This window comes from Cajanus cajan, chromosome 1, assembly GCF_000230855.2.
Source record: "Cajanus cajan strain Asha chromosome 1, NIPB_CcT2T_4, whole genome shotgun sequence".
NCBI lineage: Eukaryota > Viridiplantae > Streptophyta > Magnoliopsida > Fabales > Fabaceae > Cajanus > Cajanus cajan.
Window position 1 is genome coordinate 20,846,294 of NC_138517.1, and position 13,457 is coordinate 20,859,750.

General features: G+C 33.6%; 1 protein-coding gene across 1 annotated transcript; it reads right to left on the bottom strand.

Moving 5' to 3' along the window:
* Positions 1-651: 651 nt before the first annotated feature.
* Positions 652-3,561, bottom strand: LOC109814635 (sucrose transport protein SUC8). Its single transcript, XM_020379109.3, has 4 exons — positions 2,214-3,561; positions 1,443-1,506; positions 1,185-1,228; positions 652-911 (listed from the first exon to the last, which is right to left on the bottom strand). Exons 1-4 carry the CDS (start codon positions 3,447-3,449, stop codon positions 729-731), a joined length of 1,527 nt encoding a protein of 508 aa, XP_020234698.2. The 5' UTR covers positions 3,450-3,561; the 3' UTR covers positions 652-728.
* Between the last annotated feature and the right edge of the window lie 9,896 nt (positions 3,562-13,457).

A 13,457-nucleotide genomic window follows, 5' to 3' on the forward strand; every position in this document is an offset into this window, starting at 1 on the left:
TTAACGTAGTAATGTTACTTGTACTATAATATCTTATATTTAACTTCTATAATATAGAGAGAAGGAGAGAAGACTGATGGATAGAGGAAAAAAAAAAGTGAAATGAAAGTGATAAACTGATAACTATATTATCAGATTATCATAATATAGTTTTTTATAGAACAGTGATATGATAGTTTAAGACAGAAAAAAAATGTAAAAAATATTATAGCAATAGTGAGTGAAAATAAAATTATTCAAATAACTATTGTTATTTTCATAACATTTTTCACCGTTCTGTTTACATAAAAAAGAAAACAAATAGGTATAAAATAAGATAAGCAATGTGTGATAAGGATAGAATAAGAGAAAATAGATTATGAAAAAGGTATTTGTGGAAACATTGTAAAGATAGCATTTCTCTTATTATGATAAATGGATAAAGTCTTAAACTAAGCATCCCTAATCAACACATTCCTATGAACACTGAAAGACTAAATTTATATGTGAGGATGGGTCCTGCATCCACTGCAATTCTGTACAATCACACCAAACTCTACAATTACTATGTTCAGTGGGTGCTACAAGAATAACAAATGTAGCACTTGGTGGGTCTAGTACATATATAAATAATTACACACACCAGCTTCAAATCAAAAGACTTTTTATCCATTTTTTTATTCTTTTTTTTTTTTTTTTAATTTTTCTTTTGGGGACAAAACTGAAACATACAAAACAAAACCCATTAACTAGTGAAAGCCCCCTGTGGCCATGCTTGCAGCCTTGGCCTCTTCAGCTGGCTTTGGAGTTGGCAGCAAGACAATCGCCATTATGGCACTCAGCGCCGCCGCCACCGCACCCACCATGAAAGCCGGCAAGTTGCCACCACCAAACAAGGAATCCCATGGACCATTTAATGCAGCCACCACCATCTGTGCATTCACATGTGTATACATACTCAAATAATTGCATAATAATGTTATCAAAAATGTAAACCAGTACCTTCAGTTCATTGAGGACACTCAGTGTTCTCTGAGTATGAGAACACCGAGTGTCCTTAGTACCGAGGATACTGGTTAAAAAATTAAAAGTATTTATATATTTTTTAGTTTAATTTATTTTAGCTTTTAATGAAAAAGAATTGCATATAAAAATTAGAGAGAAAGTAATTAAGTGACAAATATAAGAGTAAGTGGGATTCTAACCTGGGGCACAACAATTGCAAGATTGAGGACTCCCAAAGATAAACCTGAAGCAAGAAAGGATATAATATAAGTCTTTAGGCTCATAATTGGCTACATGATCAATTGGCCCAAATTTGAGAACAACTTGTCTAATTGAGTATGTTTAGTGAAACCCAATTTGTGAGAGAAAAAAAATATTTAAAGTTACTTTTATGAACTATAAGAACAAATCATTGTAAATAAAATAATGTAATTCAAACAAGTTGTGAATTGGTTTACCTTGGCCTGCCCCAGAAGAGCTGGAGTATATTGATGCTAGAGCAAAAGGAACACTGAAAGTAATCTGCACAGCAAGTAGTGTATTAGTATATAATTAATCCACCTTCTCATTATTCAAGCTTTTTCAACTTTTTCCATGCTTCTCTGTTTTCTCTAATTGCACCGTAAACCTCTTTGTTTTTATGTGACTTCATCCTCACATCAAGAATAAAGGTAACATATCTTTTATCATATTTTTAAGACTTCTCATTTTCCTATACCTCGTTTTTATTCTATTTTTCTAATTATACTTGTTTTTAACCATATCATATATTATATTTATCATTTTCATTTCTCTTCCTTCCGCCCCCTAAACGTTTAACGTGTTCCCATTTTATAAATCTCTATTTGAATTATACAACCTCTGACATAAGTTAGGTAATACCTGCCAAAAATCATAGACTGATCTAGCTACCAGCCGGAAACCACCTCGGTCAAAAAGAGTCTACTTGTCAGAATCTTAAAGATTCTTTATTTTTTTAGAAAAATCGTAAACAAAGAGAAATAAAATAAAACAGCGTGGTAAAAATCACTGCAGAAAATTTTATATCAATGATAATACATCTGGGTAGGCCCTTCTGTATACCAAAATTAATTACGACGACCAAAAAATTCGGAAAGTATGCAACAGTAAAAAAAATCAAATTAACCTAATGATCGTCTAATGATTTGAACAACTAAACGCGGTCGTTTCATTTAGCAGAAAGAAAAGAGAAAAGTTTGATTAATTACCGCGAGAGGGATTCCGAGAACCCCGAAGAAGACCAAGGAGCTAACTTTGACGGCGTCGGAGGGGTGTCCGACGGCGGCGGGGTTCAACCGCCGCTGGTGCTCCGCCACCTTGGTGATAACCACCGTCATTCCGAACCCAATCGCGAGTATAAAGTTTACGATCCCCCAGAGCCTCTTCACTCCTCCCACCATGCGGCCCAAAGGCTCCACCGCCAGCGACATGAACCCCAAAACGACGGCGTTTATCATGAGCCCCAGCGACCCCACTCGTACACCCGCAGCGTAAGCTTCCTCTCCTGCGTTCCCACCGTAGACCTCACGCCCCATCCAATCGGTGTCGAACAAAAAGTAGGGAAACCACCCCACCCAGTTGACCGCTGTGACCAACATGAGCATCCACATGGGTTTCTTCAACTCCTTCAACGCACCGAATAGCTGAGAGAAGCACGAGGGTTGCACCTCCCCCTCCTCCACCTCACGTGCCGCCACCGCCTCGTCCGTCACGTAAATAAGCGCCGCTGTCGCCAACACGAGCAGCAACAAGATGGAGAAGAAGAAACAGCTTTTCAGATTAGCGCAGAACACGTCACACGCTTTCGTTTCCGTGAATGGGAAGATCTTATGCAGACCCTTCAAGGACCCTGCCGCGTATCCCAACACGTTGCCGACGGCCATGAAAAACGAGAAGAACCCGTTGGCGACTCTCGTTTTTTTATGGTCGCCGGCAGCGAGATCGCCCAGAAAGGCACGGCAGGGTCCTTGTAGCATGTTGTTAGCCACGTCAAGGATCCAGAAACCGATGACAAAAATGGCAACGGCTCTTGGGCGGGTTTTTTTCTTCAAGTCGTCGCCAGCTGCGTGTCCTATATCGGCTGCATAGCCGATTAAGAACACCGCTATGGCGACGGCTAGAGAGCCTGCTAAGATGAAGGGACGACGACGACCGAAGCGTGAGGTGCTACGATCGCTATAGTAACCCACAATGGGTTGCACGACCAGACCAGAGATAGGACCGCACAACCAGATGAAGGAAGACCACATGTGTGGTACTCCTAGGAGTTGTGAGTAGGGGGTCAGCAAGGAGAGCTGCAGAGCCCACCCAAATTGTATGCCGGCGGCTATAGATGCCACGGCAAACATTTTTCGGAGTGGGCTCGGCTTAGCCTGGCTGACCTCCACAGTTAGGGTAGAAGGTTTTGTGGTGTCGTGAGGTTTGGTGGAAGTTGGAGGCTCCATGGTGAATGGCCTCTATAGAAAGAAAGAGAAAAATTTGATTTCGAAATGTGTTTTCTCTCTTGAAGGGCTAAGAGAATCACAAGATGGATGTAATGTGTGTGGAAAGAAAGAGGAAGAGGGGGATTTTATAGCGTGACAAGCTAGAATGGGTGACTACACTTTGACGGGGAAGTGTGTGTGACTTAAGATGTGTGGACATTTTTTTAGTAATTGATAATGGATAATGGATAATGAAGTTTAATTTAATTCTCTTTTAGGTTAATTTAGCTTGCTTTGGTATAAAGGGTTATTATGCGGAGAGAGAAGCAAAGTTCAAAATGTAAGCGGGCCCTATTGTTTTTCTTCTTCTTCCTGGAAGTAACACGGGGTTTTATTCTGACACTAAAAATGCATGAATTTTTTGTTTTCACCGTTAAAAAATGAAGAATATTTATAGGGTATGGGTTAAGAGATAGGACAGAGTACAAATACGGACACAAATGTATTCTGACGGATTAGAAAAGGATCAAAATAGATTGGAAATTAAATAAGAATTTATGACTTATGGTTTAAACACAAATGTACAATGTGTTCTGACAGATTAAAAAAGGATCAAAATAAATTGAAAATTAAATAAGAATTTATGGCTTAAGTGATTTAAATTTAGTCTAACTTATTTAAGAAAAATGTCAGGTTTAAATTTTTAAAAAACATTTATTTATTTTAAAATATTAGATTTAGACTTATAAAAAGAATTTGTTATGTCTAATAGATTAATTAATTTTTTTATATGGTATAAAAAAATATACATATTATCTTATTAATAATATAGTTAAATAAATAAATTTGTAATATAAAAAATTAAAGAATCAATATCTTTGACATTTTAACTATACTAAAATATTTTACGTTCTTTATTCATATAAATTTCATAAATAAAAAATAGAAAATCTAGTAGTCACATTTTCGTCTATTCTTTTATCTCATCTTCATGTTATTTAGAATATTTTAAATAGGATATAAGAAATATTTAAAAATTTGTTTTAAACTAAGATGATCATCACACTTGTGCATGAGTATAGGTATATGTTAGTGTGCATGAGTTGTTCTTCTTATATTAATTTTTTAAACTATAAATTTTAATAATAGAGTAAATCATTTATTTTATAACAAAGTAAAAAAGAAGGCTCGAATACTTATTTAAAATAGATTTGTTAGTTTATATAACATTAAATTTATTGACTTATTTAATATTATTAATATAAAATAGGTTTTTAATATTAGGCTAATAAGTAATATTAGACTTTTAAAAAGGTCAGACTTAAATATTAGTTTTATATAACACATTTGAACTGAATATTAAAAGTCCAGTATGACACGATCTATTCTCATCCCTATTGTACATGTTGGTTAGTGTACATGGTGTGCATGAATTGTCTCTCTTATGTTAATTTTTTATTTTTATTTTAAACTCTAAATTTTAAAAATAAAGTAAACTATTTATTTTATAATGCAAATTGAAAAGAAAACTCAAACGCGTATCTAAAAATTAATTTGTTTGTTTATTTAAAATTAAATTTATTGATTTATTTAATGTTGTTAATATAAAATAAACTTGTAAATATGCTAATAGCTAGGTTTCACCATATAACGTAGTAGGTTATTTCAGAAAGCCCAAAAGTTCAGTATGGGTGATTCAGTAGTCCAGAATGGGTCATTCCCAAACTAGAACAGTCTGTTCCAAACTACTAAATTAACCTGCAAAATGTAGTTGAGAACGGGGTGTTCCAGACCCTAGAACGGGCCGTTCTGGATGGAGAACGGGTCGTTCTGGATGGAGAACAAGCCATTCTGGATGAGTCCCAGAACGAGTTGTTCTGATTTCAGAACGGGTCATTCTGCATGAGATTTTTGCACATGATGAAGAGGTGCAGAACGGTCCGTTCCAAATTCGGAACAGGCCGTTCTGGCCACTCCGGAACTTCTATAAATAGGGGTTGGTGGTTGAGGAGAAAGTGAAGTTTTTAGAGAGAAGTTTTAGAGAGAAGGACTCTGTGTCTGTGAGCTCCTTTCTCTCCCAAATTTCTCTGTATGATTCATTTTCTCCTTTAGATCACTAATGTCTTAAGTCTTTTCTTGAAATTCAAATTAGGAAGCTTGCTTTGGGAGGATTGAAGTTTCGGGTTGAAGTGACATCATCCGAGTAAACCCGAGTGAGGATTATATCCTGTTTAGCTATGAGCGAGCGGGCGCATTGGGCGTGAAAACGGTTGGAGTGGTTTCGGTAGGATGGGATGTCACTTATACAACTCTATTGTTAGGGTGATCTCCTAGGTGTATGCGTGACGACGCATTAGATGATTGATATGCATTGATATCTGTCATGAGATGCATTTATTGCATGATTATTAATATGATGAAGTGTGGTGTTTGACTTCATGATTGGTGGATTGTATTTTATGCATGAGTAGTATTAGATAGAGTGTATGGTGTGACTCTATGAATATGATTGATAGTTGGATGATTGTGTAGTATAGATTATTGTTCTATACTTGTATGATTGTTTTTTTGAACTCTAGCTTACCCTTTTCCTTCCATGTGGATGGACTGCGATAATCATACCTTGTATGGGAGCAGGTCAGGGCTAGCTTGGAGTTGGGGTGACCGCTGCGAGACGGGGAGTTTTGATCCTCGTGTTAGAGTTACCATTTTGGGTAACGGTTTTGTCTGTGTTTGACCGGCACTAAGAAATATTATTTTTGGGATGACTGTACATATATGGAGTTCTATTTTATAACCAGAAACTTAATTATTTTTATTTTTATTTGTACATGTATGTATGAGTTATCTAGATTAATATTTCTCTTAGTTTCACTAGTAGTGCGATTCCACTAAGTATAGAGATCATGGCGGGTCGTTACACACCAAACATTTTAAAAAGGTTAGGTTAGTTCTTTAAGAAAAGTTTATGATAGATAATAGATTAGACTTAAACATAAATTTTATAAAAACAAGTTTGACTTGAATATTTAAAGTTCAACATGACATGACTTATTCTTGTCCCTATTGATAAGTATGCATTATTTATCTATATGATATAATAAAAAGTTATACATATCACCTTAGTAACAATATAATTAAATAATACATTTATAATACAAAAAATTAAATTAATAATATTTTTGACATTTTAATTAAACCCTAAATCTCTGAGTGAGGTTCTTTCGTAAAAGTCATTGCCTATCTCATGTCATGTATTGCATAGCTGATGAGGAACATGATAATAACGACAATGAGAGAGATTGCCAAGATGAAGGAGATGGATCAAGTTGCACATCTAGATGAAGGAGGATCACATACGTATGAGATTCCTAAGAATTGCACGTAGGGGATTAGTAGGGAGAGTTGCAAAACCAACTACATTTTTGGGGTGAGCTCAATTCGGTCTAGCTGGCCTCCACACTGAAGGTGGAAGGTTTACACTACAAGAAAAATACAAATTACCAACGAATAATTAGATAAGATTTTAAATTAGTATTTTATTAATGGTTGATAATTAGAAAATAAAATAAGGATAAGAAGATTATTAATTATAAAAAGTAAGTATATATACAAATAAAGATTAATTAAATATAATATAATTATTATATTGGTTAATATAATTATTATATATATTATTATATTTTTATAACAATTTGGACATACTGTAATGAGAGGGATCTAGAGTTAGTACAAGTATGAGAATGTATAGTTGATGACGACTTAAATGAATTAATTTGTATTACCTATACTAATAAGATGCATCTACTTTTCGGTAGTTTATCTCATTAGAACTCCATAGTTAAGTGTGTTTGATTTAGAGTAGTTTAGGGATGAGGGACTTTCTGGGAAGTTTTCCAGTAAGTGTGCGAGGAGTGTTATATTAATGAATTTATTCAAATTAAACAAAAGTTTTCTGATGGAATTATCCACCGGAATCACATAAAGATTTTCAAATAATATCGATATCCGTCAGTAATTTTTGATAGATATATCCGTAAAAAATTTTTCGACGAAATTATCCATCGGAATCACATATAGATTTTCAAACAATATCGTCAAAAATTTTTGACGGATTAAATTATTTTCAACGGAATTTTTTTTTCGACACCCCTTTTTCTGACGAATTTGCATCTGTTGAAAATCCGTCGAAAATTCTCTTTTTTTGACGAATATTCATTTTTACAGACGAATTATGCCCATAAAAAATTTACATTTTTCTTGTAATGTTAGTGTTGTTGTAAGATTTGGTGGAGGTTGGAGTCTTCATGTTGAATGACTTCAATAGAAAGAAGAAGGAGAGAAACTTGTTTCTCAATGTGTTTTTGCTTGTTATTTTTTCCTCATATTCATAATTGATTATTTAGAATATTTCAAAAGGGATATATAAAATATTTAAAAAAGTTGTTTTTGGATAAGATTATTTTCTTTTATCACGTCTTGCGTGCGAGAGTGTTTATGTATGTTAGTTTTTTTAATTAAACTCTAAATTTTAATAATAGACTAAACTATTATTTATATTGTAAATTAAAAAAAAAAAAAAGACTTGCACACATTAAATTGATTTGTTGCTTTATTTAAAATATATACATATTATCATATTAACAATACAATTAGCTAAATAAATTTGTAATACAAAAATTAAATTATCAATATTTTTGATATTTTAACTAAATTTCTAGGATGGTTTTGTTGTTGTTTTGTTGTTGTTTTTTGAAGTCATCATTTATCTTGTGTCCTATATCAGATACATAGCAGATGAGTAAAGAAAACACTTTCTCATCTCGTGTTTTGTTGGTTCAAAAGTTCAAATTCTCGTGCTTCTTCTTTTTCAAAATACTTTCTTCTTCTTTTTAAAAAAAAAAAAAAATCTTAAATCCTAAACTTTAAGACACACATTTGCAGCCACGGTGAGGGAGCCTTTTAGGATGCAGGGGCGATGGAGTTGAAGCAAGAGGTGCAACGACTGCTGCTGTAGTAGCCCATAATGAGTTTGCACGACTAGAGCAGGGTTGGATCACACAACCAAATGTCAGCAACGATGAATGCCATGACAAATACATTTTGAAGTGAGCTCGACCGGGCTAGCCTCCACACTAAGGCCGAAAGGTTTTGTGCTGTCATGGGGTTTGATGGAGCTTGGAGACTCCATGATTAATGATCTTAATAGAAAGAAAGAAGGAGAAAAAATTGGTTTCTTAATGTGTTTTCTTCTGTTCTTTTTTCTTTGTCAAGTCGTCACTTATCACGTGTCCTATATCAGCTTTATAGCCGATGAAGAATATAACAATAATGATGACAATGACAATGAAGACTTCTAGGTTAAAAGGGTGATAATGGTCAAATCAAGAGGTTGCAATAGTCATTATAGTAATCCACAATGAAGAGATCAAGTTGTACAATCACATGAAGGAGGACCACATATGTGGGGCTCCTAACAGTTGCACGTAGGGGGTCAATAGGAAAATCTATAGAGCCCACCCGAATTGTATGTCTGCAACAATGGATGTCACCGCAAACATTTTTCAAAGTGGGCTCGGCTTAGCCTTGCTAACCTACACACTAAGGGTGGAAGATTTTGCGATGTCATGGGATTTGTGGAGGTTGAAAGCTCCATGATGAATGACCTTAATAGAAAGAATGAGGAAAAGAAACTTGATTTTTCAATGTATTTTCTCATACTCTTTTCTCCCATTTTCATAATTGATTATTTGGAATATTTCAAATGACATATAGAGAATATTTAAAATGTTGTTTTTAGATAAGATTATCTTCTTTCATTACATATGTATTAATATATGTGAGTGTACATGTACGTTAGTGTATATGGTGTGCATGAGTACGTAGTTCTTTTATATGTTTGTTTTTATTTTTATATTAAACTAAAATTTAATAATAGAATAAACTATTTCTTTTATAACGCAAATTAAAAAAAAAGTCCTCACATGTATTTTAAAAAAATTTAGCCTATTTAATTTTGTTAATATAAAATAGACTAATATGTTATAAAAGACTTTCAAAAAGATCATGTCAGATCTATAAAGCTTATGATAGATAATATATCCGACCTGAATATTTAAAGTTTGGTCTATTATTAACTAATGATGAACACAACGATGGTGATAATGAAAGAGCCTTATAGGATGAATGAGCAAGAGGTGCAACAATCATTGTAATACTCATAATGAGCTACACGACTAGAGCAGTTATTGGGCCGTACAACCAGGTAAGGAGGATCACACGTGTGGGTGGGACTCCTAGGAGTTGAACCTAGGGGGTCAATAGGAAAAGTTGAAAAGCCAACCCAAATTGTATGCCAATAGAGATGGATGCCACAACAAACATATTTTTGGATTGAACTCGGCTCGGCTCGACTAGCCTTGACATCGAGGGTGGAAGAATTTGTGGTGTCATGGAGTTTTATGGAGGTTAGAGACTCCATAATGAATGATCTCAATAAAAAGAATGTAGGAGAGAAACTTGGTTTCTCAATGTGTTTTCGTCTAACCTTTTTTCTCATATTCATAATTGATTATTTAAATATTTTAATTGAAATATAAGGAATATTTAAAAAATAAATTGAATAAAATTATTTTCTTTTATCATACTTGTGCATGAGCGTGCGTGTACATTAGTGTACATGAATTGTCCTTTTACATTAGTTTTTTTATTTCCATTTAAACTCTAAATTTTAATAATAGAGTAACACATGTGGGACTCGTAACACATGTGCCTACAATGATGGATGTCACCGCAAACATTTTTCAGTGGGCTCAACTCAGCCTTACTGGCCTACACACTAAGGGTGGAAGATTTTGTGGTGTCATGGGATTTGTGGAGGTTGGAGACTCCATGGTGAATGACCTTAATAGAAAGAAAGAAGAAGAGAAACTTAGTTTCTCAATGTGTTTTCCCATACTCTTTTTCGTCATTTTTATAGTTGATTATTTGAAATATTTCAAATGACATGTAAAGAATATTTAAAAAGTTGTTTTTAGATAAGATTATCTTCTTTCATTACACATGTGTATATGAGTGTGCATGCACATTAGTGCATATGGTGTGCATGAGTAATTCTCTTCTATGTTTGTTTTTATTTATTTTAAACTAAAATTTAATAATAAAGTAAACTATTTTTTTATAATACAAATTAAAAAAAAAAACTTTGCACACGTATTTAAAAATTTGTTTGTTAACTTATTTAAAATTAACTTTTTTAACCTATTTAACTTTGTTAATATAAAATAAGTTAATAACTCAGAAAAGACTTTTAAAAAGAGAAAGTCATATCTATAAACTTATTATAGATAATACATTCGACATGAATATTTAAAGTTCAGTCTATTATTAGCTAATGATGAACATGACGATGCACGACTAGAGCAGTTATTAGACTATACAACCAGATAAAAGAGGATCACATGTGTGAGACTCTTAGGAATTGAACCTAGGGGTCAATAGCTAGGGGTCAATAGGAAGAGCTGCAAAGCCAACCCAAGGAGGGTCAATAGGAAGAGCTGCAAAGCCAACCCGAATTTTATGCCAACAAATATGGATGCCACAACAAACATATTTTTTTGGAGTGGACTCAGTTCGGCTTGGCTAGCCCCCACACTGAGGGTGGAAGAATTTGTGGTATCATGAAGTTTTATGGAGGTTAGAGGCTCATAGTGAATGATCTCAATAAAAAGAGCGTAAGAGAGAAATTTGGTTTATCGGTGTGTTTTTGTCTAACCTTTTCTCTTATATTCATAATTGATTATTTAGAATATTTTAAATGAGATATGAGGAATATTTTAAAAAAAAATGGATAAAATTATTTTTTTTTCATTGTACCTATGCATTGTAGACCCCTAAAATTGTCCGGGTCGGAAATAAGACTCAAAGACTCTCGAAGACCGAAGGAAAGTCAGCCGGAAGGACTCCTGGAAGACCCTAGGATGATTCTTTGTAGGTCTAGAAGTCTTAGAGTAGCTTAGAATAAGGGTGTGCGAGGATTGGAGCTCAATACACCCTCCCAGAGGTTCAGTACGGCCGTACTGAGCCATTTGAACTGCAATACGGCCGTAGTGAACTCAATACGGCCGTACTGAAGTTTTTGAACTTCAGTACGGCCGTACCAAATTCAATACGGCCGTACTGTAGTTCAAAAACCCAATACGGGCCGTATTGACCTCCCAGGCCGTATTGCGCCTCAATCCTATAAATAGGACGTCATTTGCACGTCATTCCATACTTTTTCCACACTTCTGGACCCTCGTGCTGAGTATTCTTGGGTTTTTGAGCTATTCTCTGCCCTAGAAGTCTCTCCGAGAGTCAATCCGACGAAGTTCTTGAGTCATGAGCCATTAGCTTGAGACTCGAACAAGTCGAAGGGAAATCTCTTTGATTTCTATAGTAAAAATTATCTTTAGGGAAAGGAGCGAGCGGACGTGTAGTGGGAAGGAGCGCCAAAAAGCCTCCTAAACTTCGTTTTGAATATATAAAAGCCCGCTTCGAAGGTTTCTTTCCAAATCCTTTCTTTTACCGCTTTTATTTATTGTTTTTTGATTGTTGCATTGCATGTTTAGAGTTTTCATCATGTAAATATTTTACTCATAATCGTTTCTAATAAATAGGGGTAATTTAGTAACTTTACACTATTATTTATGAAATAATCCGTCATAGGGAACCCGAAAGGGGCGTTGTAGGGTGCTAACACCTTCCCCGCACGTAATCGACTCCCTTACCCAACTCTGGTTGTAATGGCCAAGTTGATTTGTGAAAATTAATTGCCTTATATCTTTTTCCAATGTTTTGAGTAAAACATTGGTGGCGACTCCAAGAACCCCTTTTTGCGAAAACCACTAATCCATGGAGGGTCCCGCTTGGGATTAACATGGATTGGTGAGAATCATTTAACAAAATTGTTAGTTCGATGAGGTCTCAATTTGAGAATAAGTCGTCTTAACAATCCATCATCTTTCAAAACTTAAAAAGAGTCCAACCATCGTCGCGAATGCCAAGTGTCCGTTTCGGCGGGTGGCGACATGCATGAGTGTATGTGTACATTAGTATATGTGAGTTGTCCTCTTATGTTAGATTTTTATCTTCATTTAAACTCTAAATTTTGATAATAAAAGTAAACTATTTTTTATAACATAAATTACAAAAAGGTTCGCAAACGTATTTAAAAATAAATTTGTTGACTTATTTAAAATTAAATTTATTGGCCTATTTAATTTTGTTAATATAAATTTGTTGGCTTATTTAAAATAGTCATATTATGTTTTTAAAATTGTGAAACCAAATTTATAAATAAAAAAAATCTATGATAAATAATATGTGAAACTTAGGCTTTAATTTTATAGAACTGATTCGACCTGAATATTTAAAGTTTGGCCTGATGACCTATTCTCATCTTCAATGATAGGTCAACCTATTTATCTATATGATTTAATGAAAGATATACATATTACCTAATTAACGATATAATTAAATATATAATTTTATAATAAAAAATATCAAATTATCATTTTTTGACATCTCAACTACACTTAAATGTTTTACATTCTCTATTCATACAAAATCAAAAAATAAAAGATTTAGAAGTCAAATTTTTGTCTGCTCTTTTTCTTGATATTCATAGTTATTATTTATAATATTTCTATTGAGATATAGGAAATATTTAAAATTTTATTTTTGAATAAAATTATCTTCTTTTATCACACTATGCATGTGTGTATGACTATGCATTAGTATACATGAGTGTGTATGAGTTGTTTCTTTTATGTTAGTTTTTTTATTATTTTATTTTAAACTAAATTTTAATAATAGAGTAAGCTATCATTTTATAACGTAAATAAAAAAAAAACCTTGCACGCACATTTCAAAATAGATTTTATTTAAAAGATTGATTAGTTTTCAACAAAATTTGTAGATAATCATCAATACCATGGTAAAAAAAAATTATTAGTTTATTTAAACCTAAATTTATTAAATTATTTAAAA